Source organism: Chiloscyllium plagiosum, unplaced genomic scaffold, assembly GCF_037043375.1.
Source record: "Chiloscyllium plagiosum isolate Xiang-an unplaced genomic scaffold, Cpla_swu_hap1 HiC_scaffold_4, whole genome shotgun sequence".
Lineage (NCBI taxonomy): Eukaryota > Metazoa > Chordata > Chondrichthyes > Orectolobiformes > Hemiscylliidae > Chiloscyllium > Chiloscyllium plagiosum.
Genome location: NW_028270142.1, coordinates 95,640,003 through 95,667,384, shown reverse-complemented (window position 1 = coordinate 95,667,384; position 27,382 = coordinate 95,640,003). Strand labels below are relative to the sequence as shown.

The window sequence follows — 27,382 nt, the reverse complement described above, 5'->3', positions numbered from 1 at the left end:
CTCACACAAATTAATCAATTCAACAAATTGGATCAAAGAATACCAAGCCCAAATTTTATTCTGTATCAATTGATTTTACACGAACATTCATGCTCATTTAAAAAGAAAATTGCCCTCAAAGTTAGACCCACATGTAAAACTGAGTATGCAATAACCTCATATTTATTCACATTATTCTTTACTTGCCATGCATTTGCCCATTCACTCAGCGTGTCCAAATCACACTGAAGCATCCCTGCATCCACATCACAGTGTATCCAGCCACTTAGCTTTTGTCATCTACATAATCTGAAGATATTACATTTAGCTCCCTCAACTAAATCACTCATATATATTGTAAAGACCCAGGGTTCAATTACTAAAACTTGGGATACTCCTCTCGTCACTGGCTGCCATTGTAAAAATACCTAGGCAAAAGTGAAGACTGCAGATGCTGGAAACCAGAGTTTAGATCAGAGTGGTGCTGGAAAAGCACAGCAGGTCAGGCAGCATCCGGGGAGCAGGAAAATTGACGTTTCGGGCAAAAGCCCTTCATCAAGAATAGAGGCAGGGAGCCTCCAGGGTGGAGAGATAAATGGTGGGGGGGGGGGGGGAAGGTAGGAAAGGGTACAATAGGTGAATGGGGGTGAGGATGGAGGTGATAGGTCAGAGGGGAGGGTGGAGCGGATAGATGGGAAGGGAGATTGGCAGGTAGGACAGGTCATGAGGACAGTGCTGAGCTGGAAGGTTGAAACTGGGGGTAAGGTGGGGAGAGGGGAAATGAGGAAACTGTTGAAGTCCTCATTGATGCCCTGGGGTTGAATTGTTCTGAGGCGGAAGATGAGGTGTTCTTCCTCCAGGTGTCGGGTGGTGAGGGAGCAGCGATGGAGGAGGCCCAGGACCTGCATGTCCTCAGCAGAGTGGGAGAGGGAGTTGAAAGTTTGGGCCACGGGGCGGTGGAGTTGATTGGTGCGGGTGTCCCAGAGATGTTCCCTAAAGCGCTCTGCAAGGAGGCGTCCAGTCTCCCCAATGTAGAGGAGACTGCATCAGGAGCAGCGGATACAATAAATGATATTGGTGGATGTGCAAGTGAAACTTTGATGGATGTGGACGACTCCTTTGGGGCCTTGGATTGTGGTGAGAGAGGAGGTGTTGGCGCAGGTTTTGCAATTCCTGTGGTGGCAGGAGAGGGTGCCAGGAGGGGAGGGTGAGTTGTTGGGGGGGGGGGCATGGACCTGACCAGGTAGTCACAGGTAGTCTTTGCAGATAGCGGAAATGGGTGGGGAGGGAAATATATCTCTGGTGGTGGGGTCCTTTTGGAAGTGGCGGAAATGTCGGCGGATGATGCGGTTAATGCGAAGGCTGGTAGGGTGGAGAATGAGGACCGGGGGTTCTGTCCTTGTTACAGTTGGAGGTGGGGTTTGAGGGCAGTGGTGCGGGATGTGGATGAGATGCATCTACAACCATGTGAGAAGGGAAATTGCAATCTCTAAAGAAGGAGGCCATCTGGTGTGTTCTGTGGTGGAACTGGTCCTCCTGGGAGCAGATACGGCGGAGGTGGAGGAATTGGGAATACCTGTTCATTCCTACTGTTTATTTCCTGTCTGCCAAGCAGTTCCCTATCCATATTAGTACACTAACCCTCCATTCCCATATGCTAAACTCTAATGTAGGACCTTTTAGAAATCCTTCTGGAAGTCCAAGCAAATCACAGCCGATGGCTCCCCTCATCACATCCTTGAAAACTTCAAGTAGACTTATCAATTATGATTTCCCTTTTGTAAATTTATTCTGACTCTATTCAGTGTTGTCATTGTTTTGCAAGCGCTTTGCTGTTTAATTTTAAATAATGGATCCTATTCAACTGTCTGTGATGATAAGATAATGTCAGCCAAAGAATTGAGCTCCAAGATATAATTGCTGGCATCAAAATACTGGAATTCCCTTCCTAAGAGCCAGATGGGTGTACCTCCCAACTATGGATTGCAGCACTCAAGAAGTAGACTCAGCAACACCTTCTCAAGGATAATGAAGGACAGAAAATTAATACTGGACAAGCTGTTGATACCCCTGTGAAAAAATACAATAATAAACAGACATCACAATCTCCCTGGTCTGCATATTTATGGTACTGCCAACTGTGTGCTCCCATTTACACCCTCACCAATAACCCATTCTGTATGACTTGCATTAGAAATATATGTACACACTGTGAGTATCTTGAGGGAGTTTATTCCTAGTCAAACAAACTCTTGATTTTAGAATGATCAACATTGTTTTGAAATCCCTTCATCGTCTTGCGCTCTCCTCTCCCCACCTTTTCTAGCTCTATAATCCAGTCCCATAACTCTCTGAGAGATGTATGCTCCTTTAATTCTTATCTTTTAATCCCAATTTTATTTGATCCAAAACTAGTGGCTGTGTCGTAGGTTCTGGATTAGCCTCCCTGCAGTGTTGTGATTTTTGCCTCGGGCAGGTTATGTCAATGTTTATGTGATCATTCATAATTTAAGAAACAAGGCACGTATAATATGGTACTGAAAAATCCAACAGACATTTAGTATAGCTAACTATTACACACAGACATTACATTTCTCAGACCCTCAAATAGCTGGGCTACATTATATAAGATTCTGGATCAGTGGTGCTGGAAGAGCACAGCAATTCAGGCAGCATCCGACGAGCAGCAAAATCGACGTTTCATTCAAAAGCCCTTCATCAGGAGGGCTTTTGCCCGAAACGTCGATTTTGCTGCTCATCGGATGCTGCCTGAATTGCTGTGCTCTTCCAGCACCACTGATCCAGAATCTGGTTTCCAGCATCTGGTTTTTACCTACATTATATAAGATGACAACAGAACAATGTTGAGCAACATGCTTCCAGTAGTTTGTCATGCATCAAGTGATCCCAGGGTAAGAAGAAGCATGAAACCTTTATACCCTCAGGTCACAACTACCCTGAGCTATATCATGAGCATATCTCTTAAAGATATAGAGACATACTGACCATGGAATATAACAATATACACCTTTCCACCAGTCTAGCTTGTTTCTTCTTAAAGGCACTGCTCAAAGTCTTCTTTGACTGAGACTTTTGCAATCTGAACTTAATACCTCCTTCTGTGGTTTTGTTTTTTTTCCTTCTCCCTTGGAACATCTTGTTATATTTCATTGTGTTAAAGTTACAACACAAATTGTCTTCATTTTTCTCAGGCCACTCATAGTGCTCAAAAATAGTCTGTATGTATTTGACCTTTATGCCCTAAATGTATTTATCCTATAGTGGTTTGAATTTAATTCAAATTTTTGTTAAATTTTCCATAGTAAGATATGTTTAAAATTGTCTACTTAGTGCCAGTATAGGCTAGCTTGTGTCAGTTTTTTTAAAAAAAATTAATGAGTGCTGTGCTGGAAATGTGTTGCTGGAAAAGCGCAGCAGGTCAGGCAGCATCCAGGGAACAGGAGAATCGACGTTTCGGGCATAAGCCCTTCTTCAGGAATGGGGAAAGTTTGTCCAGCAGGCTAAGATAAAAGGTAGGGAGGAGGGACTTGGGGGAGGGGCGTCGGAAATGTGATAGGTGGAAAGAGGTCAAGGTGAGGGTGATAGGTCAGACGGGTGGGGGCGGAGAGGTCGGGAAGAAGATCTCAGGTTAGGAAGGCGGTGCTGAATTTGATGGATTTGACTGAGACAGGGTGGGGGGAGGGGAAATGAGGAAACTGGTGAAATCCGAGTTCATCCCTTGTGGTTGGAGGGTTCCTAGCCGGAAGATGAGGCGTTCTTCCTCCAACCGTCGTTTTGTTGTGGTCTGACGATGGAGGAGTCCAAAGACCTGCATATCCTTGGTGGAGTGGGAGGGGGAATTGAAATGTTGAGCTACAGGGTGGTTGGGTTGGTTGGTCCGGGTGTCCCAGAGGTGTTCTCTGAAACGCTCCGCAAGTAGCCGGCCTGTCTCCCCAATATAGAGGAGGCCACATCGGGTACAGAGGATGCAATAGATGATATGTGTGGAAGTGCAGGTGAATCTGTGGCGGATATGGAAGTTTCCTTTGGGGCCTTGGAGGGAGGTGAGGGGGGAGGTGTGGGCGCAAGTCTTGCACCTCCTGCGGTTGCAGGGGAAGGTGCCGGGAGTGGAGGTTGGGTTGGTGGGGGGTGTGGATCTGACGAGGGAGTCACGGAGGGAGTGGTCTTTACGGAATGCTGATAGGGGAGGGGAGGGAAATATATCCTTGGTGGTGGGGTCCGTTTGGAGGTAGCGGAAATGACGGCGGATGATGCGCTGTACATGGAGATTGGTGGGGTGGTAGGTGAGGACCAGTGGGGTTCTGTCCTGGTGGCGGTTGGAGGGGCGGGGTTCAAGGGCGGAGGAGCGGGTGCGGTGGAGGTGGAGGGCATCGTCGACCACGTCGGGGGGGAAATTGCGGTCCTTGAAGAAGGAGGCCATCTGGGTTGTGCGTTTTTGGAACTGGTCCTCCTGGGAGCAGATGCAGCGGATTCGAAGGAATTGGGAGAATGGGATGGCGTTTTTACAGGGGGCAGGATGAGAGGAGGTGTAGTCCAGGTAGCTGTGGGAGTCGGTCGGTTTGTAGTAGATGTCCGTGTTGATTCGGTCGCCTGAGATAGAAATAGAAAGGTCGAGGAAGGGGAGGGTGGAATCTGAGACTGTCCAGGTGAATTTGAGGTCAGGGTGGAAGGTGCAGTGGAAGGAAAATTCCGCAATTTCCCCCCCGACGTGGTCGACGATGCCCTCCACCGCATCTCTTCCACTTCCCGCTCCTCCGCCCTTGAACCCCGCCCCTTCAACCGCCACCAGGACAGAACCCCACTGGTCCTCACCTACCACCCCACCAATCTCCATGTACAGCGCATCATCCGCCGTCATTTCCGCTACCTCCAAACAGACCCCACCACCAAGGATATATTTCCCTCCCCTCCCCTATCAGCATTCCGTAAAGACCACTCCCTCCGTGACTCCCTCGTCAGATCCACGCCCCCCACCAACCCAACCTCCACTCCCGGCACCTTCCCCTGCAACCGCAGGAGGTGCAAGACTTGCGCCCACACCTCCCCCCTCACCTCCCTCCAAGGCCCCAAAGGAAACTTCCATATCCGCCACAGATTCACCTGCACCTCCACACATATCATCTATTGCATCCTCTGCACCCGATGTGGCCTCCTCTATATTGGGGAGACAGGCCGGCTACTTGCGGAGCGTTTCAGAGAACACCTCTGGGACACCCGGACCAACCAACCCAACCACCCTGTAGCTCAACATTTCAATTCCCCCTCCCACTCCACCAAGGATATGCAGGTCTTTGGACTCCTCCATCGTCAGACCACAACAAAACGACGGTTGGAGGAAGAACGCCTCATCTTCCGGCTAGGAACCCTCCAACCACAAGGGATGAACTCGGATTTCACCAGTTTCCTCATTTCCCCTCCCCCCACCCTGTCTCAGTCAAATCCATCAAATTCAGCACCGCCTTCCTAACCTGAGATCTTCTTCCCGACCTCTCCGCCCCCACCCCAGTCTGACCTATCACCCTCACCTTGACCTCTTTCCACCTATCACATTTCTGACGCCCCTCCCCCAAGTCCCTCCTCCCTACCTTTTATCTTAGCCTGCTGGACAAACTTTCCCCATTCCTGAAGAAGGGCTTATGCCCGAAACGTCGATTCTCCTGTTCCCTGGATGCTGCCTGACCTGCTGCGCTTTTCCAGTAACACATTTCCAGCTCTGATCTCCAGCATCTGCAGACCTCACTTTCTCCTTAATGAGTGCTGTGTTTATGTATTTTCTCATCGGCTGTTTAAGACAGGGTACATTTCATCTGATTAAAAAATGATCATTCTTAAGATGTTAAAGGTTAACTGTATTTGAAAAGTCAGCTGAGTACAAAGATTAATTTTAGTGAGAATAACCAGGACAAGAGTATGTAAAAGTTTTATTTATTTTACTGTATTCTGTGTTTAAATATGGTAAGGCACAGAACATAGGCAGAAGATAGTCATGTGATTCATTAAGCTTTCATTCAACATGATCATTGCTGATCCTTTATTTCAGCACAATACACTCGCTCCCTTCTCCATACCCCTTGAGCTCTTTAGCTTCTAGAAATAGAGTCATACTGCAGATAGGAGGCTCTTCAGCCCATTGAGATGCATGAACAATTTACACTAATCCTACTTTTCAGCCCTTGGCACATAGCTTTGAATACATAATGAGGGCTTATGGGAAGAGGGAATAGTTAGATAAGGATTCCTTAGTTTAATGTAACCTACAAGCTTTATTCTCTGTACATACTGTAAATAATTCCTTGTTTATTCTTAATCCCCCTTTCTGTTTGTAATGGCCTGATGCCAGTGGAATAAAGAATGCCTGCTTCATGGTCTCTGGGCTGTCCATATGTTCAAACCTCATGTTATATTTCTGGTGTACATGGCAGGATTCCACTGCAAGGACATCAAGTTACGGCGGGTGAGGTAGAAAGGCATTTGGTCAAGATAGAGTGAATGGTGCAGGAGTATAAACTGGCAATGTCCATGATGGAGGGCAAAGCCACTGCAAGATCATTGAAGGCTCAGGTTTGGATGCAGAGAATTGGATCTTTTAGCCAAACCCAAGTAAAAACTGCCTGTGTGTGTTCCCTTGACAATATGCAGGAAGGAAGCAGTAGTCCAGCATAATATTCTACTTGTTAATGAGTAGGAAGCTGTACAGATTTGGGGGAAGACTAGAAACACCCAATGATTCCACAGTTGAAGATTGGATTGAGGACACACAACTGGTTATACTGTTCAAGTGTCTCAAATTGAGACTGCAGGCACCATTTGTGGCCAGAAAGCCTGTTGGAAAATAATGGGAAGAGGTGTTAATGTTCAGAGATGTCTACAGCAGATTTTTGAAGTTCTAACAAATGTTTCTGGGGACAGCAGAGTCCTTAAAAGACCCTTCACTGTTCATTTCTGATGCGAATAAGGTTCACTGGATGCAAAACGTTGACTCCACTTTCTCTCCAGAAATGCTGCCAGATCTGTTGAGTTTCTCCAACAACTTCTGTTTAAATTTCAGATTTCCAGAATGCATATTTCTTGTTTTAATTTTACAGGGCATTGAAGATCTACCCAGCAGAAACAGTGAAAAAGGGATAGAACTGAGGAGGCTTAACAATGACAAATCGTAGTGATCTTTCTTTCAAGCATGGGATCACATCATCCAGGGCATAGGGCAAGATTGGACTTCTATGACCTGGAAAGAGGCTACCATCAGGGAGATGCCTTTCGTAGAGATATTTATGTGATGCTGGTGACCTGGAGTGGAGTGGCTGAGGCCTGGAGCAGAGGGGATTGGAGGCATGGAGGCAATGGGTGGAGCAGAGTGGGCTGGAGACTCAGAGGGAAGTGGACTTGGGGCATGGAGTGGAGCAGGGACAATTGTTGGGTGATTTGGTGGTAGGAGAGAAAGTTCTCTGGATAGGGAAAAAAACACAGTAACTTCAAATAAAATGCTAAATTGCAGGCAGTCTTAGATTTCACATAGGATTAACTCTTAAAATTTCAAACTTTTGTTCCCCCATTTCACCAATTCAAAGACCACAAACTGTCCCTACTTTAAGTTGCACTGCAAAACTTGTCCCATTCTAAAATTGTTTATTCTTCTGGACAGTTTTTGTTTTCACACCATTCCTGTGAATAGTTGGCATGGAGTTACGTGTCCACAGTGTCGGATTTGTGCATCTCCTCATCACCATTGGCAGAACGAAAAAAGCAATGCTGCTATTGGATGGTTCGTCCACATTCAGTCTTTCAGTCAGGCTGGCTTCAGTCCTGGATGTTGCCTTACTCCTACCTCTTCAAAGGTGCTCTTGATTTGTTGTTTCCACTTTCTGGTAAAACAGACTCATTGAGGAACTGAAGTGATACTCTTAGGGATTGGAGAAGAAATTTCTGATGATTTGAGACTAAGGAATCAAGACAGACTCACAGAGAATCATGGGGCAAAATTTGATATGGAATGTAATTCCAGTTTACATATTTATTAATAGAAACATAGAAAATAGGTGCAGGAGTAGGCCATTTGGCCCTGCAGGCCTGCACCATCATTCAAAACAATCATGACTGATCATGCAATTCCAGAATCCCACTCCTGAATTTGCTCCATACCCCTTGATGTCTTTAGCCACAAGGGCCACATCCAGCTCCCTCTTGAATAAATCAAATGAATTGGACACAAAAGTGTTCTGTGGGAGAGAATTCCACAGATTCACAACTCTCCAAGTGAAGAAATTCTTCCTCATCTCAATCCTAAATGGTTTACTCCTTATTCTTAGACTGTGACCCCCAGTTCTGGGTTTCCCCAAAATCAGTAATATTCTTTCCACATCTAGCCTGTCTAGTCCTATCAGGATTTTACATGTTTCTGTGAGATTACCACCACCCCTCCATACTTTTAAATTTCAGTGAGTACAAGTCCAGTTGACCCAATCTTTCATCATATTTCAGTCCTGCCATCCTAGGAATCAGCCTGGTAAACCTTCGCTGGACTCCCTCAATAGCAAGAATGTCCTTCCTCAGACATGGAAACCAAAACTCCTCACCATACTCAAGGTTTGGCCTCACCAATGCCCTGTATGACTGCAGCAAGACATCGTTACTTTGACACTCAAATCCTTTTGCTATGAAGGCCAGCATGCCATTAGCTTTCCTCACCACCTACCGAATCTACATGACAACCTTCAGAAACTGTTCCACCATGACACACAGGTCTCGTTGCACCTCACCATTTCTTAAACTGCTACCATTTCGATAATAATCTGCCTTCCTGTTTTTGTGACTGAAGTGGATAACCTCACATTTATCCACATTATATTGCATATGCCAAGTATTTGCCCACTTAGCAAGTCTGTCCAAGTAACCCTGCAGTCTCTTAGCATCCTCCTCACAGCACACACTGCCACCCAGCATGCCATCATTTGTAAGTTTGAAGATGTTGTGTTCAATTACTTCATCCAAATCATTAATATTTATTGTGAACAGCTGGGGTCCCAGCAGTGAACCCTACAGCATCCTACTTGTCATCCCACGGGCAAAAGACCCGTTTATTCTAACTGTCTACTTCCTGTCTGCCAACCAGTTCTCTGACCATGTTAATACATTATCTCCCATACCATGAGCTTTAATTCATATGACATTATGGGATAATTCACTAAATATTGTTTTGTCCAGAGCTACACCTCTGAAGAACACAACTGTGATGTTAAGCAAGGAGTTACTCTGCTAAATGTAATTGATTTAGAGAGCAAAATGATAAAGTAAAAACTGAAAATACTGCAAGTACTGAGCAGATCAAATTAACATCAATGAAGAGAAACATAGAGTTAAGCTTTCAGGTTGATGACCTTCATGATGAAGTTTGCTGATGACACAAAGGTAAAGTGTTTGGTAAACGAGGTGAATTACAGAAGACAATGCAAATTACAGAAGTTAATGCAAATATAGGCAAATATCAAGTCCCACTGATCTGTGTGAGGGGATATTGGGAGGATAATAGAACTATATAGATATGCTGAATCGTGTGGGTGAACGAAGAGATTGAAGTGATTCAAAATAACTCTGCGCAAGTAAAGCCACTCAGAAGGCAATGTATGTTATTAATGTATACATCGTACAATTTAGCGCATCCAATTATAGAAATAATATTAAAGGCATGGATAGGAGGCATAAAGTGCAAATTGTGAATTTAGATTAGATTACTTACAGGACTGAATTTGAGGTAAATGTTGATGAAGTGGAGAATTCTCCAGAGGTAGGTTAAAGCACTGGGATTTCTTTGAATAGAAAACGTAAGGCTGTGCATAAGGGAGCTGAGTGCAGTGAGATAAAATATGGTAATGTTTTACCATACAAAAAAAGGACATGAACAATTGCAAGTGTGTTATAAATTTCGATTGAACTTAAATTTTCTCAAATTAGGAATAGATTTAAATCTGGAACAATCTGCGTTTCTCTGTCTTCGGAGATTTAGAGACGGTCCCTCTTTATTGCACATGAACGATGGCTGATTCCGGAAGAGGTGGGTGAGCAGAAGCAGGGGAGATAAAGCAGACTGGAGCCGGCTGTGAGTGAATAGGAACCCGGAGAAGAGAAGCAGACAGGAGGTGGACTCTCGGTGAGATGTCTCCCTGGGTTAAATGATTCTCTCCCCGAGTTACAACCTGATACCGGATCTTTAGTGTCCTGTTTTGTTAGAGGTGATTTGCGGCTGCCTCATTCTCTGAGCTGTGAAGGATTTCTTGTTGAAGGCCATCCTGAGCTTCCCCACTGCTCCTCCTCCTCTGCTTTATTCTCAAAGGTCTGTTTGTCCTCGATGTGGATGAAGCGGGCAAAATTGATCGAAGATCCCCGGGCCCTTCCAGACCGCTTCTGTCTTTGTCCCATGCGCATCGCACCCATTTTACTGAGATGTTTCCCGAGAGGTGAATGACCTTGGGCTCCTACCAGAGCCCTGTAAAAGGCCAGGTTAAAACCAAATTGAGATGTCACTACAGCCATTTGGTAAATTTGTATTCAAAGAATTGAGGTACATTTATGTAACAATTTTCGTAACCTGATGGAAAAAGAAGTTATACTTAACATGTATACATTTTATATTGTTTTATGGAACGTGAGTAAAGTTGACAACGTCGACAGAGTTGCCCTTTAGAAAGTAATGGTAAGATACGTTAATTTGTTGCAGTCCCCGTGGTGTAGACACGACACAGGGCGTTGGTTGGACTCTCGGGTGTTGCATTCATCCATACAAGTGAGAGTATTTCATTATGCTTCTGATTTGTGCCTTGTAGTTGAAACATAGGTGTTAAGGACAGGGTGAGCTATTCCTGAACTCCTTTTGTAGTTATACTTTTATCTGACTGTTCCAGTTCAGTTTCTGATCAATTTTAACCTCTAGGATGTTGGCAATGCAAGATTCTGCAAGGAGACTACCATTGAATATTATGGGGAGATGGTTAAATTCTCTCTTGTTAGATGGTCATTGGCAATTATGAGGTATGAGTGTTAGCTACCACATTTCAGCTTGAGGCTGAATGTTATCCAGCATAAGGACACCCAGTTCTGAGGAATCACAAATGATGCTTAAAATATGCTGGAGGAAAGGACATTGATGACAAAACTCTTGATGGTTTGGCCTGTGACACAGATACAAGAACTGCAGTAATGTTTTGTGGCTGAGGTGATGGCTGTCCAAAATCCACAGCCACCTTCCTCTGTTGCCACCACATACCTTAAGTTCTTACTGCTGTCTGTACATCTCTGGGTTGTGACCCCTTGAGGCTGCTTACAGCATGGTATGGCATCAGTAAGTGGGGAGTTTCATTGATTCTCAATTACATAAATTTTGCTAAGGCCTATTTGCTGTATGAAAAATGTCATGATGTCAAGGATTGTCACATTTGCCTCAACTCTAGAATTCAGCTGTTTTGACCATATTTCGACCAGGGATGTAATGAGGTCAGGAGCCAGGTTGGTTTGGTAGAGCCCAAACCTTGAGCATTAGTGAGCATGCTATTGCTAAGTAAGTATTACTTTATAAACTGTTGATCATCAATTTGTTGATGATCAACAGTAGACATATGCGACAGTAAAAAGTCAGATTCAGTTTTTTTTTTACCAGGGTGTATTAGTCAATTTTCCACATTGCTAGGTAGATGCTCATGTTGTGGTAGCAGTAGAACAGATTAGTTAGGAGTGCAGCTAGTGCTGAAACATAAATTATACTATTATTCCATGTGTGTTGCCCGGGTCCACATTTTTACAGTATTCAATATTTGTAAACATTTCTTGGCATCAAATGGAGTGAATCAAATTGGCTGACACTGGCACAAGAATATGAAAAATCGGAGCAGGAGTTGGACTATAGGCCTACTCTGCCACTTGTAATGGTCACGGCTATTCTTGAGTTTCAACTCCAGTTTGCCACCCATTTCCAATATCCCTTGATTCTATGAGAGATTAAAAGTTTGTCTATTACAGTCTTTAATATAGAGAATTCCCAAGTTTCTCAACCCTTGGAGTGAAGTAATGTTTCCTTATCTCTGTCAGATTCCTTATCTTAAGTCTGCTTCCATGTTCTTTATACCTCGTCTGTTGTAAACAACTTCTTAGTGTCTACCTGATCAAGCCCTTCTATTTAAACAAAATCCCAAATCATTCATCTAAATGCCAGAGAATCTAGATCCATGTTAGTCAGTTTTTCATCATAGGAACACCCTTTAATTACAGGGACCAATGCAATGAGCCTTTGTTCTATTCTTTCAGTGTAAATATATCCTTCCTGAGTGAGTTTTGAGAAGATTTGTAGCTCAGGTTGAGGTTCTGGATATAGGTTAGCTCGCTGAGCTGGAAGGTTCGTTTTCAGACATTTTGTCACCATACTAGGTAGCATCTTCAATGAGTCTCTGAATGAAGCACTGGTGGTGTAGCCCACTTTCTATTTTTATGTTTGAGTTTCCTCGGGTTGGTAATGTCAGTTCCTGTGTTAACATCATTTCCAGTGGTGATGTCATTTTCAGTTCTTTTTCTCAGGGGTGGTAAATGGGATCCAAGTCAATCTGTTTGTTGATAAAAGTTCCGGTTGCTTCTCAGAATTCTCGTGCGTGTCTCTGTTTGGCTTGTCCTAGGATGGGTGTGTTGTCCCAGTCAAAGTGGTGTCCTTCCTCATCCGTATGTAAGGATACTAGTGAGAGTAGTCTCGTTATGACTGTCCACCATGTTTCAGGATGCAGATGTAGTCAGACTTCAGAACTTTCATCTAGTTTATTGCATGTGTGATTATGAAGCCATATCGCATGCTGCTTCTGCTGTTTGACTTGCATGTAGTCCTCTGTAGCTTTACCAGGCTGACAGTCCATTATTTGAAATGCTTAATATTACTTGTGGCATGCTATATGGTATTTATCCTTGAACAAGAGCTCCACATTTCCCCAAAAATGTGTTGGGGCTTCATTGCTCCATTTTTTGTATTAGTTTCACAGGATTCAGAAAATAAAATTATCAAATGAAGAAAGTGCGTTTAAATATCCTGATGCTCATGATTTGTTCTCTAATCACAGAAAGACTCGTTACTGAATTTTTCTTTCTGGAGAGAAACTTGTGATTTCTTTTTTAACGGAACAGTTAATTATGTTTGATTTAGCTAGGCATGAAATGTAAAAGCTGTGTATTATTTATTTCTAAAGAAAGAAAAAGTGAATTGCTAAAGTAGGTTCTATAATATGAATATTTTGCAGGAGTACATGCAAGTTCATGACATACTTAAGAAATAGGAACAGGAGTTGGCCATTCGGCCCATCGAGCATACTCTGCCATTCAGTAAGATGATGGCTGATCTTTTCATGGATTCAGTCCACTTACCCGTCTGCTCACTATAACCCTTAATTCCTTTACTGTTCAAAAATCTGTCTTTGCCTTAAAACATTCAACGAGGCAGTCTCAGCTGCTTCACTGAGCAGGTAATTCCACAGATTCACAACCCTTTGGGTGAACAAGTTCCTCCTCAACTCAGTCCTAAATCTGATCCTTGTTATTTTGAGGCTATGCCCCCTAGTTTTAATTCCACCCACCCGTGGAAATAACCTCCCTGCTTTTATCTTATCTGTTCCCTTCATTAACTTTATATAAGATTCTATAAGATTTCCCCCCTCATTCTTCTGAATTTCAATGAGTATAGTCCCAGCCTCTTCAGTCTCTCCTCATAAGCTAACTCGCTCAATTCCAGAATCAACCTAGTGAACGTCCCCTGCAGCCCCTGCAGTGCCAGTACATCCAGTACTTCAGCCTGTAACCCAACCTAATTTCTACACAACATACTGTAGACTTGTGACTATAAACATTAGTGAAATATTTCAGTGCAAAATCTAGTGCAGAATTCCCTGAAATAAGTTTAAACAGCACCTATAAAGCCATTAGTCCATTTACAAATGTTGCTGCATCTGAATTTGAGTGATGCACTTATCTACTAGAAATAGATAGTAAAACCAACAAAATAATGCTTATGCTGCTCCCATATCTTTTGATGGGTGTCTCTGGTTTATGTACAATTTCACCAACTTAGACAAACAAATAGTCATTGAAATTGCAAACTGCATCAAATATTTAGCTATGTCCTGTTTATACAAGAAATGTAACCAGCTTAGAACTTATCTGCATCATGCCTTTGCAAATGTCACTGTGTACTTTGCAAATATTAATATTCATCAAAAATCCTTTCTGCTATACAATAGCAGTCTTTGTGGAAAGAAATGGTATGTATGGGATGGGTCAACTGAACAATTTCCCTGAAACACAATAGCTTATACAAGTGTTACACAAACTATATGGAATAATATGAGAAGAGATTATAATGATTTTCAACAAGCCAACAAATGTTAAAATGTTTTGTTTTTTTCTCCACCAACACTCTGTTGGAATACTGAACATTGTATCAGAAAAGGATTTCTATTTCTTACAGATAGGAGCCATACATGAGCCTTTAATAAGCTTCAGGTAATAAATTGCAGACCCAGATTATGGTCAAGTCTTTGGAAAGATACTTGAACCTATTTGTACATTACCTGTACAACAAGCACATGCCTACTGTACCTACAACTGAAAGTTTAATGCACAGTTTGCAAGCGTGACAATTATTCTTTTCTCTAAGTTGTTGAGGTTAAATCAGAGTCAACTTGCCAGCATGCTCATATTCTGTGACAGAATGAAAAATACAATTGGCACCACTTTGTCCTGTAGACTCAATTTTTGTAATTGTTCAAAATTTGTCATTCTTTTCATTATCCTGATGAGTACAACATGAAAAGCTTTGGCAATGTCTTTTTAGCAATGAAAATATTGGTCATGAGAGGTGATGAGTTTTTACAACTCTTTTCCTCAAAATGCAGTGGAAGTGGAGTCCTTAAACATTTTGAAGGCAGAAGTAGATTATTGATAATCTTGCACCTTTTGCTTATTGGGGACAGGCAGTAGCATAGGATAATTGGATCAGATGTGATCTTATTACATGGAGGGTCAGGCTTGAGGGGCTGTTTGGCCAACTTCTCTTCCAAATTTTTGTTTTCATGTAAAGTGATTGATAGCAGTTGATGGATCCTCCAGTTTTGTGATTTGCTGTAGTATTTAAATTGCTTTTGATTTCTGTTTACATTTATCAGTTGGAGTACGGTAGACTGACATCAAGTAGTGCAGAATCCAGTGCAGGTCAGACTAAATTATGTGCAACTTCAAAATACAGAAATGAAAACTTGGACAGTGGGATCTTGTTTCTGTTATATCTTGCAATGCAGGAAATATTATTACTCAATACAAAAGCAAATGTGGATTTTATTAATGTAGCTTGCAACACAAAGTACAGTGGTTAACTTCATAAATAGTAAAATTACACAGTTTAATATTGTGCAATATGGGTGAAAAAGTATAGAGTCAGAATCCACTAAGACCTTAATTGTACTCTGAGTTCATTACTGAAAACCTTATAAGATCGATACTATTGTGTGCAGTGGTTAATTTTAGTTTTGATTCTGCTGAAATTTTATTTAATTTGTTTTTGCATTTTCCAACAGGTTAGTTAAAATCTCTCACTTCTAAGCTCAGAATGAGTCTGAGCCTGTGACCGTGACTGGTCTTACAGTGATGATAAATAACATGACTTGCTTGAGCTGTGTGATTGTATAGAACAGATTAATTATTTCAAATTATGAAATTTTTTACACAGGGATACATGGTTAAAAGATGGCAAGCAAGCGTGCAGGATCAGATCCATGGCAAGATTGTATGGAAGTTGCAGTTACTATTGCCCGAAAAGCTGGGGCTGTAAGTAAATTATGGAATTTAAATTCTGAACATTTTCTAAGATCAGTAACACTTGTCCACAAATCCTAAATTATCCAGAGAAATAAAATACTAGTTTTAAACATTCAACTGGATAAATAGTGTAATAAAATAGCTTTTAAGCTTATGCTTTTGTTTTGTCCATAATATTAGTACAGGATGAAAACATCATCTTCATAAATTGTATCAAACATCCAATTTAGGCCTTTAGTCAAAGTAAACATTTCTTGACTGTCTTGTTCTATGAGCACAGATTTGTGCTTCCAAGGAACTGTTCTATCAGAGAGAAGTTAGATTTAATTTCTTCCCTTGCCGGAAAAAGTAGGTTTAATTTTGGTCTTTCTACGTAATAATCTGGGAGTTTACAGTCTCCTGTGGGGCCAGAGGGCAAACTGATGATGAAGGGGAATGCTGTCACCTTCAGTCTAGCTGCAAGGCAACTGAGTCCTTTTTAGTAGTCTTTTCACATTCAAGGCAAGTGGTGGAGAGACTGAATGGGAGTCGTCTTGACAGGAAAATATTTTAAGGTTTTTATGTCATTTTTTTCCAGCTCAAGTATTGTCCTTTTTTACCTTGAGTTTTGGACATAGCTATATATGATTTGGAGTTTGGGACCATGTGAATGGTGTCAATGTTTGCAGATGACACTAAGATGAGTGGCAGAGGAAAGTGTGAAGAAGAACACAAATATTTTAAGTGAGTGGGCAAAGGTCTGACAGATGGAATACATTATTAATAAATATGAAGTCATGAACTATGATAGGAATAACAGTAAAAAGGATTATTAGTTGAATGGTAAAACATTGCAGCATGCTGCTGTGCAGAGGGACCTGAGAGTCCTGGGTGTCCTTGAGTGTGAATCAAAGATGGTTAGTCATAGAGTCACAGAGAAGGACAACACGGAAACAGACCCTTTGGTCCAACTTGTCCATCTCGACCAGATATCTCAACTCAAACTAGTTCCACCTGTCAGCAATTGGACCATATCCCTCTAAACCCTTCCGGTTCATGTACCCATCCAGATGACTTTTAAATATTGCAATTGTACCAGCCTCTAACAGTTCCTCTGGCAGCTCATTCCATACACGTACCACCCTCTGCATGAAAAAGTTACCCCTTAGGTCTCTTTTATATCTTTCCCCTCTCACCCTAAACCTTTGGCCTCTAGTTCTATTTTGAGCTACAGGGAGAGGCTGAATGTGCTGGGGCTATTTTCCCTGGACCGTTGGAGGCTGAACAGTAACCTTATAGAAGTTTATAAAGTTTAAGAAGCGTATGGATAGGATGAATAGACAATGTCTTTTTCCCAGTGTGAAGAGTCCAAAAATGGGGTGGATCTGGGGGAGGAATTAGGTTTAAGGTAAGAGGGGAAACATTTAAAAGTAACCTAAGGTGCAACTTTTTCACTCGGGATGGTGCGTGTATGGAGTGAGCTGCCGGAGAAAGTAGTGGAGACTGGTACAATTACAGCATTTAAAAGATGTCTGGATGGGTAAATGAATAGGAAGGGTTTAGAGGGAAATGGGCAAAATGCTGGCAAATGGGACTAGATTAGTTTAAAATATCTGCTTGGCCTGGACAAGTTGGACCAAAGTGGGATTTTAAAGGATCAACCATTACACTGACGATGTGGTGTTACTGCTTTACACTACTCAACAGATTCTTTGCATCTTCTGCCATTAGCTGCCCCCTAGAAATCCAGTCTAATTTTCTTTTAGCACCCATAACATGCAATATTTGAGCAAAAACAATTTTAATATCTGTAAAGGAGGTTGACAACTGCACAACTCTAAGGGAGAGCAGCCTCTTTCAATCATTGAACTGCCAAAACTTTACATGGTGTGATTCATATATTTTGGAAACTATGTGAAAATTGGCTTTGTATTTTAATAGTTCTGCTGTTAATGTATAAATGTGCAGGAGTACCCACGCACATAATGTTGAAGAACTGTGCAAAGAAGGCACCACCATTTTTATTATTTGGTTAGTGCACTGTGTCAATTATGATGTTTTTGATGCAGCAGTGCACACACATTTTGTTTAGCTTTTGTTTCGTTGCGATTTCTTACCAACAACAAGGAAGCATGAACATACGCTTTTTGAATTTTTAACAAAGTGGTAGTTTGTAATTTGAGCATGTTGTTCTCTCAAATGACTTTGCTAAATTGCACGAGGTTTAGTTGAGCACTTTTCTTATTTAATTAATCCAAATGTTTAACTTGCCAAGCTTTTAGAAAGTGCCAAGTTGACACAAAAGTATTAATATGAGGGGGGGAAAAAAACTTACAGGTTAGAAGAAAAAGAGAAAATATTTTATTCTCAAGAGTTAATGGTAGTTGTTATTTGTTTCCTTGGGATGGGAAATTTCAAGACTAGGGAACACAATTTTAAGGTGAGGAGAGATTTAAAAAAAACATATGGGGCAAATGTTTTACACAGGGGGGATAGTGTGTGGAATGAACTTCTAAAGGAAGTGGTGGATGCAGATACAATTACAACGTTTAAAAGACATTTGGATAAGTACATCAATAGGAAAGATTTGGAAGGATATGGACATGGATGCAGGCAGGTCGGACTTGTTCAATTTGGGATTATGGTTAGCATGGACTGGTTGGACTGAAGGGTCTGTTTCCGTGCTGTATGACTCTATTGCTGTAAGTTGAAATGCAAATTCTGTTCCTGTAGCAAACTGCAAGGTTGAATAACAAGAGAGAGAGAGTTTCATAGGATTCAGTTCATTGCTTTTCATTAAATCACTTTTTTTTAGGTTATTTGTGATGCTTTGAGAAAAGAACAGACTGTTCAGATTAAAAGCTCTCCTGCAGACTTGGTGACTGAAACCGATCAAAATGTTGAAAAAATGATTATAGGCACGCTAAAGGAAAAGTTTCCTTCTCACAGGTAAAAAATATTATAATAATCTGAGTACGAGGTGAAATACTAATCATAACTGCACTCAATTAATATAATACAAAAATATGCTCACTTCTACATTTCTGAATGAAATTTTGTGCATATGCAGTAGTTTGAGATGAGATGCCTTAATACCAGTGTTAATGGATATTTTGTATTTTCTGTGCCCTGAAGAAACTTTTGCAGTTTCGTGGAGATGTTTTGAAAAGACTATAGCAATCTTTTTTTACCCATTTTTTCTTAATAACAATTGCTGACGTAAACTCGCACAATTTTCACTAAAAAACAATAATATGTCCTAGTTTGATTATGAAGCATTGAATACTGTTGAGAACTTGCTTTCAAGACTTTAACATAATAATGTGAAGAAAGTACTTGTTGGTGATATGTGAAAATTCTGCACAATTGAAATAAACTATGGCATGTTTAAAAGTTTAATATCTTGCTGTAACTTTATTTCAGTTTTATTGGTGAAGAGTCTGTTGCAGATGGAGCAGCAAGTATGTTAACAGATAATCCAACATGGATAATTGATCCCATTGATGGCACCACTAATTTTGTCCACAGGTATGACATTTGGCTGGTAAAGTCTTTGTGCTTTAGGGCAAATGTGCAGTTTAGAACTATGTAGATCTGGTAATTGAAATTGATTTTCTACAATGTGCTTGAAGAATGTTGTCTAAATATGGTTCTTTATTTCTAAGTATCACCGATGAACCTTTAAAACACTTTACTTGGAAACTTAAAGATGATTGGGAAACTAACAAGAGTAGATATTGATCATTGAACTGAAGTAATTCTGTTTTTTTTTCAGGTTTCCCTTTGTAGCAGTATCTATTGGCTTTTCTGTGAACAAACAGGTAACACATTTTTCTTGTATTCATTTTAATTTTTTTCTGTTCTGAATATATTCTGTAGCAGTAAATCATTCAATATTGGGAAGCACTTGGGACAATACTAAATAGTGAGAAAGTTTTAATGTATGTGATGTGGCACATGTTTCACACATCTTGAGATTAACTGTATCTTGTCTACGTTGGCATCATGTCCAACAGCAACTTGAATTTAAAATTCTCTTTTTTCTGTATTCAAAATCTCCTTGGCTTTGAATCATAATATCTTTAGAACATAGAACAGTACAGCACAGTACAGGCCCTTTAGCCCTCTATGTTGTACCAGCCTTCTGTCCTACTTAAGATCAGACTAACCTACATACTCTTCATTATACTAACTTCCATGTGCCTATCCAAGAGTAGCTTAAGTGTCTCTATCTTTAAGATTGTGATTTTTTTTTTTTTTAGAATTCTCTATCCAAAAGTTTTATGGATGTCCCATTACTGAGTATATTTAATATAGAGTTTTGATGTCACAAGGAATTGAAAGATTTGGGGCTATCAGTGGGGAAGTGAAATAGTGATAATATCAGCATTGGGCCATATTGAATGAAGGAGGAGGCTTGAGAACTTGAATGGTCTACATGCCCTCTTTTCATAAATCTGTTTATGTCCTCTCCTCATGTTCTGCATCCCTCCATGAACTCTGTATTCCTCTAACTCAAGCCTGTTGTGCATTCCCATTCATCCTACCCTGCCATTGATAACTGTGTCTACAGTCATCCAAACTCTAAGGTCTGGAGTTCCCTCAGTGAACTGTTATATCATTTTATGTTGCTCCTTGTTAAAACACTTGGCTACTGGCTGTAATGCAACTTTGTTTTGATTGGTATCAGGTCTTAGCTAATTAATTTAATGCGAAGCAGCTTTGTGTTTGTTACTGTGTTAAAATAACTTTATAAATCTAAGTTATTATTGAATTGTGTCTCCACATGGTAATTTTAACAAATTAAGCTAATAAAGTTCCTAATGTACTGAGTATCTCGTTTCCTATTGATTGCATGTAGAGTGAAATTGGCATTGTATATAGCTGTATGGAAGACAAGATGTACACAGCTCGAAGAGGGCAAGGTGCATTCTGCAATGGGCAACAATTGAAAGTGTCTGGACAAGAAGGTGAGTTGGTTAGTATCTTTGGATTGCTTCTGGTTGTGGGGCTGGTCAATTACCATGGCATCTCTGGTAAGTAATTATGAAGAGTTAAGTTTGAGACTCCCTCATGTTGAGGCTTCAAATATGAAACTGGGTCATCAAAGATACAGGTACCCAAATGTGGTATTGAAATAGGTCGAAGAAAAGAGAAAATAGGGTGGAGTTATGAACAGTGATGCTCACAATTATGTCAAAATGGCAGATTTTAATTTCAACCTTCATGATTGCTAATTAGATTAGATTCCCTATAGCATGGAAACAGGCCTTTCGGCCCAACAAGTCCATACCGACCCTCCGAAGAGCAACCCACCCAGACCCATTCACCCCTGACTAATGCACCTAACACTGTGGGCAATTTAGCATGGCCAATTCACCTAACCTGCACATCTTTGGATTGTGGGAGGAAACCAGAGCACCCGGAGGAAACCCACACAGACACTGGGAGAATGACTGTGTGGAGTTTGCACAGTCACCCAAGGTGGGAATTGAACCCGGATCCCTGGCGCTGTGAGGCAGCAGTGCTAACCACTGTGCCACCGTGCTGCCCACAAATTACAATAATAATACAATAATAATCTTTTAATTTAAAGAAAATGCTTATTAAAATTGTCGTGTTGGTTTTGAAGTGGCATCCTGAATTTGCTTGTTTTTTACTTGGCGACATTAAATTTAACAGAAACATACCCAGTCTGTCTTTGTCATCAGATAAGATGCTTCTCCCATTTTTTGGAGATTCAAAAGAATGTTTTAATTTAAAAATTGTTGGCCATCGCCTAGACAACATGGAGAGGTAGTTACAAATTCTCTATGAGCAGTTGTAAATTATCACAGGCAGAAATTTGGTGGAATATGGCTTTTTCTTTTCTCTGTAGTACAGGATCTAGAGTATTTTGCAGAGTGGGAATTTGATGTACTATAGTTGTATGTCAGTCGATAATGTGTCATAGATTTACATGCACCTTCTATTAGTTTCAGGTTTCTTTTGTGGGTAGGTATTGATTTACATTCATCTGTGCAGATGCAAATATTCTCTCCAGTGGCTCTATTACTAAATAATGACACTGTTAAGACTTGACCTTGTGGTTAGAGTTCAGTTTCAATTTCTAATCATTTAGGTGAGCATACCTTGCATCCCAAATGGAAACTTATTTCAGGTGGACTGCTGCTCCTTTATGTAGCACATATTCTCAGGATGTCCAGAAGAATTTCTCAGCCAATGAATCACTTTCTTGAAATATATTTCATTCGGAAATTCTACATCTGACAAGCCAACTGTGTTAACACTATCATCTCAGGGACTGCAGAGGTAGAAAGCAAACAGAACTATTGTTTTGATTAAGCCAAAGAGTGTTGAGCAATGGATTTGGCTGTATCTGGGGGATATAATTTAAACTGGTCCCTATTATGTCGGTTAACACTGCCTCCAAATTGCATACAATAAAGTCCCACAAATGAGGCATATTAATGTGAGATTTTATTTATTTACAGTTCTAACATAATTTTATAGTATTAATTTTCTTTTCACCCTTTAATGATCTTCATCCAAAAACTGACAAACTAATCACCTGTTTTTATTTAGAGTATTAGTAGATTTAGTTGCTTGTTGAGGTCTGCATTTTATTGAATTTACTTGTGGGATGTGGATATGAAATTTATTGCCCATCCCTAGTTGCCCTTGAGCAGATGGTGGTGAGCTGCCATCTTGAACCTCTGCAGTCCATATACTATAGGTAGAGTCACAATGTTATTAGGTCAAAATTTTTGAATTTCTTCCCTAACAACAATGAAGGAAGAATATTTCCAAGTCAGAATAATGACTTGGAGGAGAACTTGCAGGTGGTGGTGGTCTTTGTCCTTCTAGACTGAAATGATAACTGGTTTGGAAGGTGCTGTCGAAGAATCTTGTGATTTTCTGTAGTGTATCTTGCTGATGGTGCACACTTGTGCTATTGACATCGATGGTGGAAGGAGTAGATGTTTGTGGATGTGGTCCACCAGTCGGCTGCTTTGTCCTAGAGGGTGTCGACCACTGAAAAAAAAATCAAAGATGCACAGATCATAATAATCCACAAAGGAATTAGGAGGTGTGAATTTGCCTTGTGCTCTTTTCTTATGAGTCAGGTTAATGCTGATGCAACATCTACAAGTTGCTGAGTAGCTGCCTGTATACATGCCCAGGAGTAGATATTCATCATGCCACACTTTTAGTTGAATAATTGATTTTTTTTGCCTTTTAAATTTGTAGACATCAGCAAAGCTCTTATAGTAACTGAGCTTGGGTCAAATCGCACACCTGAAGTCTTGAAGACAGTTCTTTCAAACATGGAAAAATTAATCTCAATTCCAAGTCATGGGTAGGTGTCGTAACTTCTTATGTCATTTGTGAAAGTTAACTTCTATGTTTGTGGACCGTGGTTTATTCAGCTAATGCTTTACCTAGAACAGGTGAAACATTTACAGCTTTCTTTGCTAGAAACTCCTAGAATGAACTAAGGTTACACTTCTGAGACCAGTTTTAGTCCAATCTAGACTTGAGGTGAATGTCCATTACTTATGGAACGTTGAGGTCCTTTAGGAAATGTGTTTTTGTTGTCTCAACTTCAACATTGAGGTGTGCATTAAAAGTAAGAGGGTGGAGACTATTGGTACAGGAGGAAAAATCGGACAGGTGTCTCCAAACTTGAATTTTAAAAACCTTCAGCGTGTAATTCTGATGTTCAAAAGCCAGTCATTTTGACTTTGGGAAAAAATGAAGTTGGGAAGAGGGTGAAGTCATTGTTATGATTAGATTAGATTAGATTACTTACAGTGTGGAAACCGGACCTTCGGCCCAACAAGTCCACACCAACCCGCCGAAGTGCACCCACCCCACTCATTCCCCCACGTTTACCCCTGCACCCAACACGACAGGCAATTTAGCACGGCCAATTGACATTATGGATGACATTAGAATAGTATGTATGGAGTAGGTTGTGAGAGGAAGTGGTGGAAGCTGGTACAATTACAACATTTTAAAAGGCTTCTGGATGAATATGTGATTTAAGAAAGATTTAGAGGGATATGGGCCAAATGATGGCTAATTGGGGCTAGATCAGTTTAGTGTATCTGGTCGATATGGAAGGGTTGGACTGAAGGACCTGTTTCCCTGCTGTGTAACTCTGATTCCATCTATCCACAGGCTGTAAGTAGGTCAAAATAGAAGTTTGATTCTAAGTTGAGCCCCACTGTCTTTACGTCAAATACTTTTCACACTAGTTTTCCCCACCAAACAAGATAACACATTTCATTGATAAGGGTGAAATTCGATCACTTTCACAGCTTTACAAGCCATCAAAAGAAACTTATTTGGATTTAACAGGGCATGACCTCATCCTTAACCCTATCATATAATTTGTCACTGTCACTATCCAAAGGAGAAAGTGAGGACTGCAGATGCTGGAGATCAGAGCTGAAAAATGTGTTGCTGGATTCTCCTGCTCCTTTGATGCTGCCTGACCTGCTACGCTTTTCTAGCAACGCATTTTTCAGCACTGTCAATATCCAGGATATTTATTAAGCAGTGGAGCTGCAATTCTTTATTTTTGTGAATTAACACTAACTACGTTTTATAACCTCTTATATGGGTGTGTTTAACATGTAATGAGAATTACCTGTAGAGTATTGATTGTTGTGGAATCATGCTTTGTTTTGGTTCTTCCTAAACTGTAAACTTTGGGTTAGTTGTTACTCGACGTCTCTTATCCTTTCAAGGGTATTCTTTATCAAACTGTCTCTGTACAAAGATCTGCAGCTGTGTGTTTGTAATAGGACTCTTTTGTGTATTAATTGTCAGGTTTTTTTTGAGCTATCTTAATCTTATTACTTTGAATTTAACCTATTCCCAAAGCTACGATTGTCCTGACTTATGATCTCACTTTAGTACTAAATAGCTATTGCTTCAGCTAAAAGAAACCTTCTACGCTATCTTTATGTCAACTAAACATCCACGGTTGGCCATTTTGTGTCCACCTTCAGCCATGGGCCGCCCTAACACATCCTTAGCAGTTGGCTTTCCACCATTCATGAATTATCTGCAAAACTTTGCTATTGTATGCTCATTTTGCTCATTCAAGTTATTAACATATTGTAAATATTTGTGGCCCCAGCACCGATACCTGTGGCCCTTCACTAGTTACAGGTTGTCATCCTGAAAGTGCCCCTTTATGACTTTGCTCCTCCCTATTTTTTTGTAATCTCTTCCAGTCCCATAACTCTAAGATACCTGCACCAATATAACTCTGGCTTCTTGAGCATCTTGGATTTAAATCATTACACAATTGGTACCCGTGCTAGGCCCCATGCTCTGGAATTTCCTCTCTGCCCACTTTTCTGTCCTCTGTTATGACACACTCCTTAAAATCACAACCTTTGACCAAGCTTTAACATCTAATCTAATATTCTCATATGCTTAATGTTGTAAAGCTCTTGTAAAGTGCAATTGAATGCCTTATACTGTTAGATGTGCTGTAAAACTATTTCAAACCTTGCTGGTAATGAATGCCATTTATTCAGAGAGCTCTCATACTAGATGACTTCATCCTTTTATACACTTTCTGAATGTGTTTTAGAGTTCGAGCTATGGGAACTGCAGCTGTAAACATGTGCATGGTGGCAACTGGTGGTGCAGACGCCTACTATGAGATGGGTATTCACTGCTGGGACATGGCAGCAGCCACACTAATCGTTTCTGAGGCTGGTGGTGTTGTGCTGGATATATCAGGTAGTTTTGGGACAGTGGTTCACAATTATGCACATAATTTCAACTTGTAAGTTTGGATTTTGCCATGATACGAATGGATTCAAATTATTTTTTGAAAAAGGAAAAAATACTTTCAGATTTAGCTTTTTTGAACCAAAGTGTCTTGCGAGATAATACTCAGAGTAGGTAAGAGTCAACCACATTTTTTATGGCTCTGAAGTCATACATAGGCCAGACCAGGTAAGGGTAGTAGATTTCCTTACCTGAAAGTAAATTAGTGAACCCATTACTCTTAAATTAATCTGGAATTGAAATCTATTATCAAATTTGAATTCCTCCCGTGTTGACATGAGATTTGAACTCATATCCCCGACGATTAGTCTGGATCTCTGGGTTGCTAGTCCAGTACTATATTTATCCATAACTTTGCCAACTACAGCTTTGTCTATTCCAATGCTCTGCTGGAAGACTTCCAATCTGCTGGAAGGCTTCCAATCCACTGTAAGCTTCACTTCATCAGAAACTTTGCTGCTGAGGTATCATAATGTTTGTTCAACATTGCTCCCATCCTCCTTGAGTTATAACAGTTCCAGGGCTTCCAGTGCCTCAAATTTAAAATTCTCATCCTTGTGCTGAGCTCCTCTCTGAGAAAGTCACTGGTCATTGCTAAAATCTGATGGTGACTCAACAGCTATTTTTCTGATTACACCTCTATGTTGTGCATAAGGATAGCTTTCTTTATAATAGTGCTATATAATTGCAAATTGTTTTCCTCATTTAATGCATTCAACATGGTATAAAATAGCAAGTACGTTAACAATTTTTGGAACAAGATCCATTATATATTGGAATATATGCATTGTCGTTAGAACTACATTATAGGTAATTTTAATTCTATTCACAATTTTTTTGTCTTTAAAGATTACTTTAAATGTGACTCAAACATAAACTACATCTATGAAACACAATGTTATATCCCTCTTCATTTCATGACATTTATTTTATTTTAGGAGGACCATTTGACCTGATGTCCCGCAGAGTGATTGTTGCAAGTAGCAGAGCTATTGCAGAGAGAATAGCAAAAGAAGTACAGATAATCCCCTTTCAGAGAGATGATTAGAAGGAATGAGAATATATTACTCTATAGAATGTTTTTAATACTTTTACTCTGACTTTAAATAGATTTTCACTTTCATTTGCAAACGTGATAGGAATATCTCTGAACTCGTCAAGTGAAATTGATAAACTGCTCAAGTCAATTTCAGTTGCTGATGTACCTGGTGCTGTAACACAATATTCATCAATATTTTAGTAAAAGATTTTCCGGTTTCTGTGGAAGCTGATCAGAAACTGATGGATTTAAATGCAACTAGAATTTGAATTATTGCTACCAGTAGTCTACATGGACATTTCCTTGCTTGCTATCTGTTGAAGTACATGAACACATTCCTTGATTGTTTTGATAATAAATGTTAAAGAGAGCATAAATTGAATGCAACCAATATATTATTTTGGGGTAGAGTTTCTGCATTGGACACAGTGCAGAATTGCACTAATTGAAATAAAGTGCAGGTAATAATCCAGCTAATCGACATAAATTTTGCCTAAAATTGCATCTATTTTAATAATTATTTTCTTTAGTTTTTACTCAAACTTATTTGTATATTGACAAGTCCAAATTTTATCATGAAGCAACAAAATTGGACTGTTATGATTGTAATATTTTTAAAATAAATTGTTTTAGAAGGTATTATTTATTTGAATTCTAACCTTATGCAATTTGATTGTTTATCACAATAAACAAGCACTTTAATCGGTGTCCAGTCAACAT

At 40.4% G+C, this 27,382-nt stretch overlaps 1 protein-coding gene across 2 annotated transcripts in view; it reads left to right on the top strand.

The window, feature by feature from the left end:
- Nucleotides 1-10,022: 10,022 nt before the first annotated feature.
- The window catches only part of impa1 (inositol monophosphatase 1), a 50,694-nt gene continuing 33,334 nt past the window's right edge, over nucleotides 10,023-27,382 (top strand). Inside the window, exons 1-9 of one of the 2 annotated variants that reach the window (XM_043688183.2) lie at nucleotides 10,023-10,144; nucleotides 15,740-15,837; nucleotides 18,623-18,756; nucleotides 19,231-19,335; nucleotides 19,583-19,628; nucleotides 20,669-20,777; nucleotides 23,059-23,167; nucleotides 25,421-25,572; nucleotides 26,562-27,301. In XM_043688183.2, coding sequence (XP_043544118.1) covers nucleotides 15,757-15,837; nucleotides 18,623-18,756; nucleotides 19,231-19,335; nucleotides 19,583-19,628; nucleotides 20,669-20,777; nucleotides 23,059-23,167; nucleotides 25,421-25,572; nucleotides 26,562-26,671 — 846 coding nt within the window. In that variant the 5' untranslated portion in view covers nucleotides 10,023-10,144; nucleotides 15,740-15,756 and the 3' untranslated portion in view covers nucleotides 26,672-27,301. Of the gene's footprint in view, nucleotides 10,145-15,739; nucleotides 15,838-18,622; nucleotides 18,757-19,230; nucleotides 19,336-19,582; nucleotides 19,629-20,668; nucleotides 20,778-23,058; nucleotides 23,168-25,420; nucleotides 25,573-26,561; nucleotides 27,302-27,382 lie in introns of those variants that run through there. The other variant, XM_043688186.2, reaches the window with a different exon arrangement.